The 15,118-nt window shown below is 47.9% G+C and overlaps 1 protein-coding gene across 1 annotated transcript in view; it reads left to right on the top strand.

Annotated features, from left to right (window-relative positions):
* Window positions 1-15,118, top strand: part of LCMT2 (leucine carboxyl methyltransferase 2) — a gene marked incomplete at both ends in the record, with an annotated part of 43,660 nt that overhangs the window by 15,527 nt on the left and 13,015 nt on the right. The window contains 2 exon segments of the mRNA XM_079544604.1: window positions 12,034-12,115; window positions 12,417-12,597. Coding sequence (XP_079400730.1) covers window positions 12,034-12,115; window positions 12,417-12,597 — 263 coding nt within the window.

The following is a 15,118-nucleotide window of genomic DNA, read 5'->3' as shown; positions in this document are numbered from 1 at the left end:
AAACAAATGCCCTGTTCTTGGATCAAGGATTTCTGTGTTACAGTTCTACTTAACTAGGCTGTGGATAGCTGATGAAAAAGAAAAAAAAAAAAAAAGAAAAACATAAGCAGTGGAAGCAGGGATGGGTTGCCTGGGAAGAATATAGGGATGCTGTCCAGATATGCAGGGCTAGGATCATGAAAGTCAAGGTGCAGATGGAATGAAACTTGATGAGGGATGTGAAAAACAAGAAGGGTTTCTTTAGATACGTTTGGCAGAGCAGACAGGCAAAGGAGAGTGCACTCCTCCTGTTAAACGAAAAGGCAGAGCTGGTCTCCTCAGACATGGACGAGGCTGAGTGCTTAATCAGTTCTTTGCCCCTGTCTTCATGAACATTCAGGCTTCCTACATCTCTCTCATGTCCCTGAACTTCTAAGCGGGGGTGGGATGAGCAAAATCCCTGCCAGTGTAAGAGCAGAGCTGAATATGTGCAAGTATGAATATGGAGCTGAACAATACGAACCCTCGTGTTCTAAGGAGCTGCCTGATGTACCTGCCAAGCCTCACTCCATCACATCTGAAAAATCATGGCTGTCAGGCAAAGTCCCTGCTGAGTGGAAAAAGGAAAGCACCGCTCCCATTTCTAAGAAAGGGAGAAAAAGGAAGACCCAGGGAACTACAGGCCGGTGAGCCTCACCTCTGTGCCTGGGAAGATCTTGGAGCAGAAGCTATGTTAAGGCACATGCAAGATAAGGAGGTGATCTGAGAGCCAGCATAGCTTCACCAATGGCAGATCGTGGCTGACGAATCCGGTGGCCTTCTATGATGAAGTGATGCCACCAGCAGACAGAGGAAAGGCAACTGGAATCGTGCAAGGCTTTTGACATGGCCCCACACCACATCCTTAACTCTAAATTGGAGAGGGATGGATTTGAAGGCTGGATTATTAGGTGGTTAAATAAATGGTTGGACGGTCACAGCCGGGGGCTGTTGTCAATGGATTTGTGTCCAGGAGGAAGCCGGTCACAAGTGGTGACCCCCAGTGCTCTTCAGCATGTTTATCAATGGCACAGACAGCCGGATTGATTGTACCTTCTGCAAGTTTGCTGATGACACCAAGCTGAGTGGTAGGACTTGGGGGTCCTGATGAACAAAAAGCTGGAGGGACAACACCATCCTGGGCTACATCAACAGAGCGGTGGCAGGCAGGGACAAGGAGGTGACTGTCCCTCTCTACTCTGCCCTTGTGAGGCACCATCTGGAGCCTGCATTTAGGCCTGGGGCTTTCTTCTTTTCATCTTCTCTCCTTCCCTCCCTCCCTTTCTTCTTCCCCCTCTCCCTCCCTTCCTCCCTTCCTTCTCTTTCCCAAAGTGTGTGTTAGTAAGTCAAGGAAAAGATAATTCAGAGAAGTTCCACATCATGTGTTTTAAAAAATATGAAACTAAGTCTCTTTGTGGTTTCATGATTTATGAATGCCAGTAACTATCCCAGTTTAATCTGAATCCTACTGTTCTGAAGATAAAACTCACTGTTACACATTAAATTAGACTGCAGATCACATAACTGCAAGAACCACGTGAATCACTAGCAAATATGGATAATGAAATGGAGAACTGGCACAGGAGGAATGAAAGAACGTGGATACACATAAACAAAAACGCTCCTCCAAAGCATTTGAAAAAATGCTGATCAGATAATTTTCATACCAGGAACCCAAGGTGCTTGACTACCAGACTAAAGGAAAACTTGCAATACAAAGCATAAAAATTAAGAGCATTTTCCACATGCTTGCAACATTTCCTGCTATCTGAAGGAGCCAACGAGAAGAAGGATTTTGCTGGGCCTTATTCTTACTAAGAAGGAAGGGCTGGCTGGGGATATGAAGGTTGGGGGCAACTTGAGATGCAGCAATCATGAGATGATAGAGTTCAGGATCTTGTGTGGAAGAAGCAAAGCAGCATGTAGGACTGCCAACCCTGACCTCTTCCAGGATGTACATGGAGGTGCCCCATGGGCTGAGCGTTGGAAAGCAAGGAGGCCTGAGGGAGCTGCTCAGCTCTCAAACACAACTTCTTCCAAGCTCAGGATTGGTGCATGGCTAAGAGTAAAAAATTGGGGAAAGTTGGCAGAAGGCCTGCATGGATGAGCAAGGAGCTCATGGATAAACTCAAAGGTGAGAAGAAAGTCCATAAAATGTGGAAAAAGGGCCTGTCTGGTTAGGAGGAATACAGGAATGTTGTTAGAGCCTGTAGGGATGCAATGAGGAAGGCCAAGGCCCACTTGGAATCAAATTTGGCAAAGGAAATCACAGATAACAAGCAAGCAAAGTGTTTTTAAGTATGTCAGCAGTAAAAGGAAGACTAAGGAAAATGTGAGTCCATTACTGAAAGAGGTAGAGGCCCTGGCAAGAAGGGATGCTGGCAAGGTGAAGATACAGAATGCCTTCTTTGCTTCTAGCTTTACTAATCAGACTGCCCCTCAGGAATCTCAGACCCTGGACATAAGAGAGCCTGGGGAATGGAAGCCTTCCCCTTAGTTGAGAAGGATATGATTAGAGAGTGTCTAGCCAAAACCAACTCACACAAATCCATGGGCCCTGATGGGATGCACCCACGTGTGCTGAGGGAGCTGGCAGAAATGACTGCTGAGCCACTCTCTTTTATCTTTCAGAGGTCCTGGAGAACAGGAGAGATGCCTGAAGACTGGAGGATAGTCAGTATCACACCAGTCTTCAAAGAAGGCAAGAAGGAGGATCTGGAAAACCACAGGCCAGTCAGCCTCACTTCTGTCCTTGGAAAGCTTGTTCTGGATGCTATCTCCAAGCAATTGGAAGAGAAGTGTTGATGAAAGGAGAACAGTGGATGCTGTGTACCTTGACTTCAGCAAGGCATCTGACACCGTCTCCCACAGCATTCTTGTTATGATACTTAGAAATTGTGGGATGTATGAGTGGACAAGGAGGTGCATCAAGACTTATCCCATCATGGTTAAAAGGGACATCCATCCGTGCACAGCCCAACCTCTCCTTTGAATCAGGGCTATCAAAAACACAAGGCCAGGTCTGCATTGAAACCTTGCAAGGTAGGAGCTCAGCCCATGCGAGTAGCTTTTCCTAGCGCTGCACTGCTCTCCTGATGGAGAATGTTTCCTGAAGTCCACTCTGAATGAGTCGAGCTGCAATTGTGGAAATTGTTCTTATTCTATTGTCCGCCACTACGAAGAAGCATTTGGCTCCATCGTGTTTATCCGCTCTTCAGATAGCAGCACTGTGCAGTTAGAAAGCCTTACCCTACCCCGGATTGAGGAGTGGCTGACAGCACAGCTCTGCGATTGACGCTCTGAGCTCTGCCTGTCAGCCAGTGGAAAGGCAAAAGATTAACAGAAGCTGTACCATCTCCTGTATGAGGAAAGATTGAGGGATTTTGAACTCTTCAGTATGGAAAAGAGAAGGCTGAGAGGGGATCTCATAGCTGTTTGTAAGCATGAGAACATTCCTGCATCCTTCCTCTGGACTGGGACTGCACTGTTCATCAACTCCTGCAATTGTACTGCAGCCTGGCTTCTCTGAAATGAGAGATAATTAAAACCTTTCCTGGTACTGCTTTCTCCACTCAGAATAGAAAGTGCCTCTCTCTCCATTACAAAAACCATTCCCAGCCCAGAACAAAGGCCAGAAGTTTTTGGTAAGTAGAGATCTCACCACAAGAAAGCAGGGCCCAGCATAATTTATATTGCTTCCTCCTTGCCATCTATGTGTGGGGCCCCAGTGTGATGACATCCTGGCTCAGATGCTATAAACAAGGCCATATTAATGGATCATAAACTCCTTGGAGGCTGGCTGGATGTCTGTATTAGGTTATGAGTTCCTGAAAGCAGAGATAACAACAAGGTGAATCTGAGAATGGAAAGTTGGAGAAACGGAAGTTAAGACACTGGAGAAATACCTCCCCTTTGCTAGTCCTGTTTATCTGAGCCTCTTACAAAGGAGTTGGTGAATGTGATTCTGGTTTTAGCATCACGTGGATGAGGAGATCTGGGCTAAGCAGCGCAATGTCAGATTGCAAATATGCCATTATAATGCTGCTGCTCCCTGAAACAACAAGCAGCGTAAGAAATAGCCACCTGCAAGAGAAGGCATAATGCATCAAGGACTATGAGAAAATTGGCTTAGAGTCCAAGTCCAGATTGGAATTCATTTTCTTGTAGCCCTTTGGTAGATTCATTCTGGATAACTTTACAACCATTTTAAAACTAAACAGTTTGCCTTTATTCTGACTGTAGGGGACACCTCAAACCAGAACTCCTTACTACTTACAATCATAGAATCTCAAGGTTGGAAGGGACTACAGGATCATCCAGTCCAACCATCCTCCCAGCACCTCTGCTGCCCCCAGCACCAAACCACATCTCGCAGCTCCTCATCCAGGCGCCCCTTGAGCACTGCCAGGGACGGCGACTGCACCACCTCCCTGTGCAGCCACTGCAGTCAGCACAGGTTTCAGTGCTTATCCCAGCGCCCTGCCGTGATGCCAGCAATCACTGTACTACTGAAATACACCTATGTAGCACCAATCCTTTTTTGTTTACAGTAGTGCCGCCTTTATGTCCTCTTCAAAATAGATTTTGGCTTAACTATGTAATAAAACTGAGAACTCATGATTCATTGGCCATCTAATGTAATCAATCCTTTAATTTCTGCTTTCCAGGACACAGCCATTAGCCAGTAACCACAAAGTGCTCTGTGGGACTCTCATGGAAACAACAGCCCTCCTGGATGACAATTATCCATTGTTACATACAGCAAGAGATTTTAAACCAAAAGTTTATGAATTACTGCCCAGTGTTTATCCAGCTCTTCATGCACTACTGCCAAATGCTTTATAAAAAGCCCTTATCCATTTCTGAGGTGCCAAAATTCCTTTTTTTCACACACTCTACCTTGGAGATACAAAATTTGATCTTTTCACCACTCTACTGATGGAGAATTGAGACACACATTTGAGGAGCAAACAATATAACAGTCAGATTTTGAAGGTCTTTAAGTCACTGAAGAAACTATAAAACAGACCATGTTTAATTACTGCATTTGGAGAGAAGCACAGGGCAGAGTCCTTCTATCCAGTGCACAGAGGGAGCCTGGAGATGCTTAGGGCTGTAGGTTAAAGTGGCTAGAGGAACAGCATCCTCATGCATCAGGACCTTAAAGAGAGCCAGAAGCTTCCCTAATCGTAAGTTACAGAATCCAGTATTGCTCATTTGTCTTTGAAAAACCCAACACTAGACAATACGTGAGTCTGAGCTGTTTAGAGAGAGAAAGCAAACTGAGAAGATGTGATAAGGTCTTTGAATAACACCAGCGTAAGTGGAATGCAGCATAAAACAATGTAATTGCTGTATCAGAGTTTCGTGGGTGTTTATTCATAAAATGCCAAGTGCATCACTGAATGTAAGTACATCTATGTTCACTAATGTATTACTTAAAATGAGAAAAAGCACCAGCTTTTTTTTTCCTTAGTACAGGGACTCTAATGGGGGGTAAGGAGCTGAGGAGTGCTTCCCACCAAGGAGATGGATGCCAGGGTGGGGGTCAGTATCACTCGATCTGAAGTAGAAAAGCATCTTCCTGCAAGACTTCATTGCAGGCATTTTCCAGACAGCTCAGGTATTTTTAAAGAAAGACACGACCATAGCTCTGCCTAAATCAAGCTTCTGTCCTTCAACACAGAATTGACAACATAACTTCATGAAGTTGTAATCTATTAGAAAGGAGATTTTAAAGGACCACAGTACTGCAAGGAATAAAACAGGTAAGCAAATCTCATACAATCGTATTTCCACTGGTATTATAAATAGACTTATTATCTTGCTCAGCAATGTACAGTGCTTGTAGAGTTAATGACAATCTTCACTCCCTCTCACAGTGTGCAACAACAACCCTTCCCATTTTGCCTAGAGCTGATACTATACGAAGTGTCCAAGAATTTCACAAAACATGCCATTTTCATTTATCACCGTCAGCTGTAGGCAATTCCCCACGATCCTTTGGTCCAAGATCTCTGCAAAACAAAAACAAAAGACAACAAAACCCCATCTCAGTATTGATTGCCCTCACATCTCCTCAGTCTGTTCTTTGCTCCCTCCTTGATTCATAAACCTGAATCCATTACAATGCTGCTGCAAATATTCTTTCTCCAGGTTGGTATGTTAGCTATATCCTCACCTCATCTCTACTGCACAGTTTCTATAATGCAACAAAGCACGCCACATCTTCTACCTTTTAAAATCCCTTATAATGGTTTCCTGTGCTTTTTAATTTTTGTTACAAACCACAGGGTAATTACCTATTTCTTCTCTTCTATCATCAGTGGAATCAACATCTTTCGGTATCTTCCAAAATTCTTTCTGTCATTCTTTTTGAAAAAGAGGAGAAAAGATTCCACTGAGCATCGAAGAGACGTTGGAACAGGTTGCCCAGAGAGGCATTCAAGGCCAGGCTGGATCACAGAATCATAGAATGGCTGGGGTTGGAAGGGAGCTCAAGGATCACGAAGCTCCAACCCCCCACCAATGCAGGGCCACCAACCTCCCCATCTCACAGCAGCCCAGGCTGCCCAGGGCCCCATCCAACCTGGCCTCCAACACCTCCAGGGATGGGGCTTTGAGCAACCTGGTCTTGTGACAGGTATCCCTACCTAGAGCAGGGGGTTGGAACTAAGTGATCTTAAAGGTCTCTTTCAACCCAAACCATCCTATGATTCCTTGGCAGTGGATTATTTTGGTTTACAATATATTGGATTACTGTTTCTTTCAGGTTCTTAAAAATGACTAGGAGTTGGTTCCTGTGATTCTAAGTTGTTTTGTCAATCACTGCCTTTGATGACATAGCTGTCTTTTGTAAAGTATTTAGGATGCACACTCAGGAGTTGCATGTGTGTAGAGGACTTAGAGGTCATGCTGCTTATCTCCACATTTTGCCGTATCGGCCTTAGCTTGACAAGGCTTTGCCTTGTAACAGAGGCCTCTGTGGTAATACTGATGTATTTGAATAACAACAGGATTGAGATCTGAGATTGGTATCATCTGTTCTCCAGGATTTTGCCACATTATCCTAGATTAGCAGATGAGTCCAGCCCTCGTCTCTTGCAGTATTTGAGAGCAACAAGACAAATAGGTAATGAAAGAAAAAGGTACCAATATCATTAATGTACAGCCCTACTGCTCTGCACCATGCACATACGTCACCTTTATATCATTCACAGAGCTTTTTCCCAGATGGAAGCTGATAGAGAAACTGTGATGCAGCTGACAACCTTCAGCACACATCCAGGTGATCAGAACAGCAAGAAAGATAAGGGAAAATGCTTCGCTGTTCAGCCCATGTCAAAGCCCCGACATCTTTGGTCCACCTTGAACTGAAGGCAGGCTCTGACGCTGGGCACAGTGCAGCCTCCTGTGGGAGGACAGCACCACTCAGTGAACCTTTGGGGGATTCTGGCGTCCCACTCCTCCATGCTGAGCAGCCTGGCTGCTCGCTCCGGAGCACTCCCTGTTTCTCATCGGGGTTCTCTGCCGTCATCTCTGAGGTCAGGAAGAAAGACCACGCCTCGCCTGCTCCTAAACAAAAGACTATAGATAGCTGTGGCAGCAAATGCTTCTCATTATGTACTCCTCTCTCCTCAGACTGCCTGCCCAGTTGGGGGTGGGAGCAGCATGGGGCCCTGAGATGCCTGTGCTGCTCTGCTGTGTGTTTTCTGTTATGTGGGGTGAGGAGTGCATTCCTCACAGGCTTTGAATGTCTGCAAAACCCCAGAGGAATCCTCGGAGCAGTGGGAGGAGAGATCGGGCACGGAGAAGTTACCCATGCACATCGGGATAAGGCGTCCCCCTCCTGCATCGGCCTGCAAAGGCGTCCAAACCTGATGGAAGTGCAAGTGCTAGGGCAGCACGGCCTCTCAGCGTGCATTTAAAAGCCTTACTCTTCCCACCAACACAGCTTGTTAGGCTAGGCTTAGTCTGGCAAAACAGATCAAGCAGTGATAAACCTGTCTGCATGTGCACTTAGAGTCAGTGCAGGATAGGTAAAGGAATCATTTCAGATTAAGACTGATTGTGAACCAAGAACAGATAGATATAAACTGGCTATCATCGCATTCAACAAGAATTCTGCTAGCTATTACAGCTATCAGGCTTTAAAACATCTTTTCAGAGTAAGAAAGACATAGGAGCAAAAATTCCAGCGTCTGATAAAATTGAGTGATTACGGGATTTCATACCTATGGCAGCTTGAGTTTGGGTGTGGAGGCCCAAGAATTACTGGCACCACATTCTTTTCCCGCATCACAGAACTCCAATATAGAGCCTCTCCTCGTGGACTATGCATGCAGGGCCTTGTACCAAGGACAGGAAACTAACCTCCCAGTCCCACTCCCTCTCAGCTTTATGTGTCTGATGCCTAGTTCATGTTTCAGTGTCTCTGACAGAGCTTGCACAGAAGATTGTTATGGATATAGAAACATGGAACTGGAAAAATCTTCCTGGGACAGCTGGATGCAGTGTTGAGTGGCCATTCCCCAGCTTGCTGCCAAGCATTTTTTTTTCATCATCGTTCTCAGGATGCTTGTAGAATTGGGAACACTGCAGGTCCTGAAGTATCAGCAGGATGGGACAGCACTGCCCGTGAGCCTTAACTGCAATGCAATCCAAACATCATCTCCACACCGCAGAGATGGGATGATCAACAAAATAATGGGCAGTTTGCAAAAGAGAGCCCTGGAGGGAAGGGAAGATTTGATATCCCTGGAGAAAGTGCATACGTCCAGAATATAAACAGAACTACTGACCTGCATCCTGCCCTGTAACCACATATATGAGCCACTCCAAATCTGCCGGGAATAGCCTAAAAGGCAGCTCTACTAAAGTGCACCTCTGAAAAAAGAAAGCTGTACTGCTACTGATGAAATGCTAGCAGTAGTAGCAGTAGTAGGTCGAGGAGTGAGCTGCATGGATCCCAGTTAGAAATACGCATGCTGACCGTTCTCTGCAGAAGTGACATTTTGTGATTCCAGCTGATGCAATGCACAACATAATACTGTGCAGACCACAAGATACCTAGAGACAATGAGCACAGAGGCAAGCATAGTCCTGGTGACACCTTGCTGCGGCCAGGCCAGCACGGCTCTTCTACAACTCCCAGTGCAAACCCTAAGGAGAAACAGCAGGAACATCCGCCTGCTCTGCAACAGGCCGTGCCCTGCCCGTTTCTCGGTCACACCGCAGGCTGCGAGCGCTCACAAAGCCACGGGCAGCGCCCGCGTCAGTTCTGCTCAAGAGCGCGCGGAGCTCCGCGCCCCCGGGCAGCTCAGCAGCTCGGCGGGGAGCTCAGGCCCGCAAGGCGCTCAGCGCCGCGCTGCCGCACCCCAGCACCCCCCGGGGAGCTCCGCACGGCCGCAGCGCCGCACGCATCCTCCGGGCAGCTCCGCGCTCCTCCCGCGTCCCTCCGCTTACCGCGAAGAGGCTGCCCGTTGCCACGGCCGCGAGCCTCCGGCCCTCCCTCGCTGCCGGGCTCAGGTACGGGAGCGCGCTCCCGGGTCCGCCGAGCGCCGCGGCAGCAGCGAGGGGCGGCGGGACGGCCGCGCCCGCAGACGGGGACGCCGCGGGGCCGAGCGGGCGCCGCACGCGGATCGCCCGGAGGCGGCGCTGCCGGGACGAGGCGGTGCGGGGCGGGGCGGGGCGGGGCGGGCCGCCAGGGGGCGCTACGTAGCGTCCGCAGAGCCTACGTCACTGCGCGTGAGCGACGCGTCTCTGCGCGCGGCATGGAGGGAGGGCGGCCGAGCGCGGGCGTGAGTGAGAGCCGACTGCGGAGCGGGGCGGTTCGGTTCTGCTCGGGAGGAGTCCGGCCGGGCTCTCGGAGCGGCAGGGAGAGGCGGCGCCGCGAAGGAGGCTCGGCCGCTCCGGCGGGAGCTGTGCCGTAAGGCAGCCGGGCTGCGGCGCGGCGGCGCCCGGTTTGTCACGCGGTTTGTCGTCCCGCAGGTGCGGGGCACGGGCGGCAGCAGCGCCGTCAGCAAATGCTCGGCGGCGGAGCGGGGATACGTGCGGGACCGCTTCGTGCGGCTCCTTGCGGGCCGGCCGCGGAGGAGAACTGCGCTCATCCACCGGTAGGAACGCGCGGTGCGGCTCGGGGCGAGGCGGCGGACGGGAGCGGCGAGCAGCGCCTGCCGCTCCGCGCTGTGCGTGAGCGCGGCTGTGCGGGGCGTTCACACGCGGGCGCTTACAGTGCGTACCCGCGGTGAGCCTTGGTTAACGTGAGGCGGCTCGATATGACAGTGACTGCGAACTGCCGAAGGAGTTTCGTGTAGGTAACATAAATGTCAGGAGCTGGCAGGCCTGTGAGGGCAAACGCTGCTAATCGCATCTGAAAGTGCATCTGTGTCGAGGTGTCTGCTCACGTGGCGTCGGTGTGCCAAACTAAATTCATGCCGGGAGCTACACGTTACTGTTGTTAATGCTGTCTTCCCAAATCCTTGGGTTTCTTTTAAAATGTTTCTGTGAGGTCTGGGGGTGGGGATAATGAGCGCCTGCTGGGGGAGTTGACAGGGAGAGGAACGGCTGGTGGGAACACCGTGAAACTGAGTAAAAGTGGTTTCCTGAGCACTGAGGAAAAGGGGGCAGCAGCCAGGTGGATGCTGAATGCTTTCCAGGAATTCAGTTTTCTTGGTTTTCATCACACACAAAAAAGAAAACCAACACAGAGAATGAAACTCCTTTCAGTTTTCATTTTTGCTCCCTGTTAATGCTCTTGCACACACAGCTTTCATTTTGTTATACCCAATAACTGCTGGTTGAGCACATCACCTTGTGTATAAAGGAGTTAATTTCATATTGTCACACCATCTGATTTGGGGCAGGAAGTGAGATCACAGAATCGCAGAATGACCCAGGTTGAAAGGACCCCAAGGATCATGAAGCTCCAGTTCCCCTGCCACAGGCAGGGCCACCAACCTCCCCATCTCACAGCAGCCCAGGCTGCCCAGGGCCCCATCCAACCTGGCCTCCAACACCTCCAGGGATGGACGGGGCATCACAGCCTCTCTGGGCAGCTGTTCCAGCACCTCACCACTCTCTCTCTAAGGAACTTCCCCCTGACATCCAACCTCCAGCTGCCCTCCCTCAACTCCAAACCATTTCCCCTTGTCCTGCTGCCATCTCCCCTTTCACAGAGCTGACTCCCCTCCTGTCTGCAGGCTCCCTTGAGGCACTGCAGGCTGCACTGAGGTCACCCCGCAGCTTCTCTTCTCCATGCTGAACAAGCCCAGCTCCCTCAGCCTGTCTTTGTAGGGAGGTGCTGCAGCCCCTGATCATCTTTGTGGCCCTCCTTTGGACCCTCTCCAACAGCTCCCTGTCTTTTCTTGTGTTGTGGACCCCAGATCTGGACACAGTACTCTAGATAGAGAGTAGAGAGGGAAAATCACCTCCCATTTCCATCTGACCACCCCTCTTCTGGTGGAGCCCAGGATCCCATTGACTTTCCAAGCATCTTGAACACACTGCTGGCTCATGTTCATCCATCAGGACCCCCAGGTCCTTCTCCACAGGGCTGCTCTCAAAGCACCGCTCCTTCCAGTCTGTTTTGATGCCTGGGATTCCTCCGGCCCAAGTGCCAAACCTTGCAGTTTGCTGTGTTGAACCTCATCAGGTTCATCCAGGCCAAGGTGTTGGCCAGCTGCATTGCAGGAAGCATTCTGACTGTCTGGACTCATCCTTTTCCATCCATTGAGTATTCATGTTTGTAGACTGGTACAGTTAGGAAATTTATGTGTTTTCTCTCAGTTATCTGTAGTCTTGGTGGTTAGACATTAAATACAGGGTCTAGAGATTACAGAATCATCAGATATCTCCAAGTGCAGGTACATAAATATGATTATTGAGTGGAAGCTGAGAGAGAAAAGGTTTGTTGGTTGTTGTTTTTTTTTGTTTTTTTTTTTTTGGAATAGACAGTGTAATTCTTGGAGAAATAGGGTTACTGGACAGCAGTTCCAGTTGAATTTCATTCCACAGAGGTTATTATGTCCGTGCCCGTGCTGTAGATCACTGTGTTCAAGATTTCCTGCTGAAGACCAGAAGTCATCCTAGGAGACAGGTACGTTTCCGTTGCCTGGCTGTGCTGGCAGCTTCTGCTGTGTTTGTACATGAAACATTTTTTAGCAGCTGTGGTGGTTTTCTCCCAGAATAGTGCAGAGGATCTACTTGGCAGTACTGCTTCTGCATTTGTCTCTGACAGAAATATCTATCTAGTATTTGCACAAGTTTTTCAACCTCTTTTGGGAGATTACCTGGTTTTGTTACTCTGCAGATTGTGCACCTGAACTGGAATGTTCTTCACAGGAAGATGCTCAGGATGCTGCTAGAGTATAACTTGTTTTCTACCAATTTCTCTGCAGATCCTGTCTCTAGGTGCTGGCTTTGACTCCTTGTACTTCCGTTTGAAAGACATGGATCTTCTACATCACACTGTGATATATGAGGTGGATTTCCCAAGTGTGGCGTGCCAAAAAGCTGCTCTGATCAAGAGGACGGAAGAGTTGTCAGCACTGGTGGGAGATGCTGGAGCAGAAGGGTTAGGTATGGTGCTTGTGGAAAATGTTCTGGAGACTGCATGTATGGAAGAAGGAAAAAAAAGCTTCAGCCTTTAAAAACTGAGTTGTTTTAGAGGAACTCGGAAGTGCGTGTGTGTAGTAAGTACGTGTGTGAGGTACGTGTTTGTCTTCTGAAAAAAATCAGAACCGTTTGTAAGCATTGGGAGACAACAAGGTGCAGAACTGCTCGGAAGTTTTTGAGGAGCAGATTACATCAAACAAAGCTCAGTGTATTTTGTGGCAACTTTTTAAGTATTGTGTCTAACTTTGGACTTACCAGTGCAAAGACTGCAGCCTGCGCTGTGATGGGTCGGGAGAACGAGAAAGGGCTGAAGCACAAAATGTAGGTGGTAGAGCTGAGAGAACCTTCCTCAACCTGAAGAGAAGGATGAGTGGTGGGGAATAGTCTTACTGCAGTTTTTAACTACCCAGTGGAAAATTATAGTGTGGATGGAGCCAGGCTCTTTTTGGAGACAGTAGTGCTTGGCTGTACAAAGCCTGGAGCAACCTGTTACGGGTAACCTTTGAAGTCACCTTTCCACCTAAATGATTCTGTGATTTATGATCTTTGTGGGTAGGGGAGAAGCTATTATTCTTAAGTATGCTGACTGTAATTGCAGCATTAGTCATTGTGTTACTTGGCTTCTCTTAAATCTTCAGGAAGAGGAAAAATTGAGTCTTGTGAAAATATGGTAGAATCTAAGCACAGCTGAAGGGCTAGTTTTGCCAACTAAGTACTGAGTGGCAGTTCATTTGCAAAATGGAGGGATGTAAGGTATGGGGTTCACTAGGTGGTTCTCTTGCATCTGATCTCCTTCAAGGTTTACATTAATGTTGTAGTTGATAGGCTGTGGAAGGTGGAAATGTTATAATGCAATAGAAAATAGAGATAGTTGCAATGTGATAGATGGAATTAGGGTTTTGACAAAGTACAGGAAATGTGTAAATACAGGAAATCTGTGAAATGTGGGATGAAATACAGTAGGGACATATTCAAGCCACTACGTTTTGACTGTAATCACAGAATTATGGGGCTGGAAGGACCTCCAGGGATCACTGAGTCCAACCCCTGCAAAACGGGCTCCTACAGCAGCTGCAGGTGGGCGTCCAGGCGGGTCTGAAATACCTCCAGACAAGGAGAAGCCGCAGCCTCCCTGGGCAGCCTGTTCCAGAGCTGCGCCATCCTCACCGTGAAGAACTCCCTTCTCATCCACGTGCAGAACTTCCCGTGCTCCACTTTTCGGCCATCTCCCCTTCTCCTGTCCCCCCAGGTGCAAGACTCAACACTTGCTTTTGTCACACCTCATCTGGTTTGTTTCTGCCCAGCTCTCCAGCCTGTCCAGGTCTTGCTGAATGGCAGCACAGCCTTCTGGTGTGCCGCCACTTCTCCCAGCTTTGTCTCATTGATGCACTTGGTGAGGATGGACACCTGTCGCCCCATCAAGGTTGGAGATGAAGATACTGAACAAGACTGGACCCAGCACCGACCCTTGGGGAATGCTGCCAGTCAGATTGTCAGTTTAAATACAGGTGGAGAACAGCTGCAGTTAGACAGGACACAAGTTGTGGCCTCCCACGAACAGTTGAATGTGGCTTAGTGCCTAGCTCTTCCATAAGTGGGTTTGGTTTCCTCTTGAATCTATCCACATTTTATGTATTTACAACATCCTGTGGAACAGGATTCTGTCCATATCAATAATCTTCCATATATTTGAAGTAAAAGATGTGTATCAAGGGAAATGGGAATATCTTGTTCTCTGTGTCCAGAAGAAGTGATGAGATAGGCAATTGAGATGTTAGAAGAAAACAGCAGGAAGCACTGGGATGGGCTACTGTTGGAGGCCACTTAGTTTTTTGATAATGGATGCCTTTGAGAAGCGTGTACATCAACAAATCTCAGGACAGGTGCAGTTGGATTTCACTTGGCATCAACAGAGCAGCTAGCATATAGGGCTACTTTACTACCTAGTCATTTTCAGTCTGGTTTTGGCAGAAAAGAGTGAAGCAGCTTATGATTGATGATAGTCATAAGCAGCATGCCTTTATAATGCTTGCAGATCATAAGCTGGGCCCTGTTTCTGAGAACAGTGCTCTGTAAGACTAGTCCTAGTGTTTGCAGGGAGTTCTCATCGTTCAGAATCCAAAGCCATTTTACAGAAATGAAATCTTTTTTTTGAGACTAAAAAACACAAAATACAGAAACCCACCCACCCCTCAAGCCCACAAACAAATTTGAGAATAATTTTGTAGATGTGAGAGAAGCTATTTTGTCAAAGCAGTGGTATTCTCTTAGCTTGAATCAGAATGTCTGTGAAGGAGAGCAGTGATATAAAAATGTTGTTGAAGTAAGGTTGATAAAGCTTTGTTCGTATAGAAAATATAACTGTTGGAAATCAGTAGTTGAAATTTGTACTAGAAATAATGGAATTTCAATTCTGAGTTTATTGGGTCTTTTACTGATGCTTCTGGGTGCCACCCTATTATGGTTCATTTAGTTTTGGGATTTT

Source organism: Tetrao urogallus (genome assembly GCF_951394365.1).
Source record: "Tetrao urogallus genome assembly, chromosome: 1".
Classification (NCBI taxonomy): domain Eukaryota; kingdom Metazoa; phylum Chordata; class Aves; order Galliformes; family Phasianidae; genus Tetrao; species Tetrao urogallus.
The sequence above is the reverse complement of the archived record's forward strand: the minus strand, read 5'-3'. Positions and strand labels throughout refer to the sequence as shown.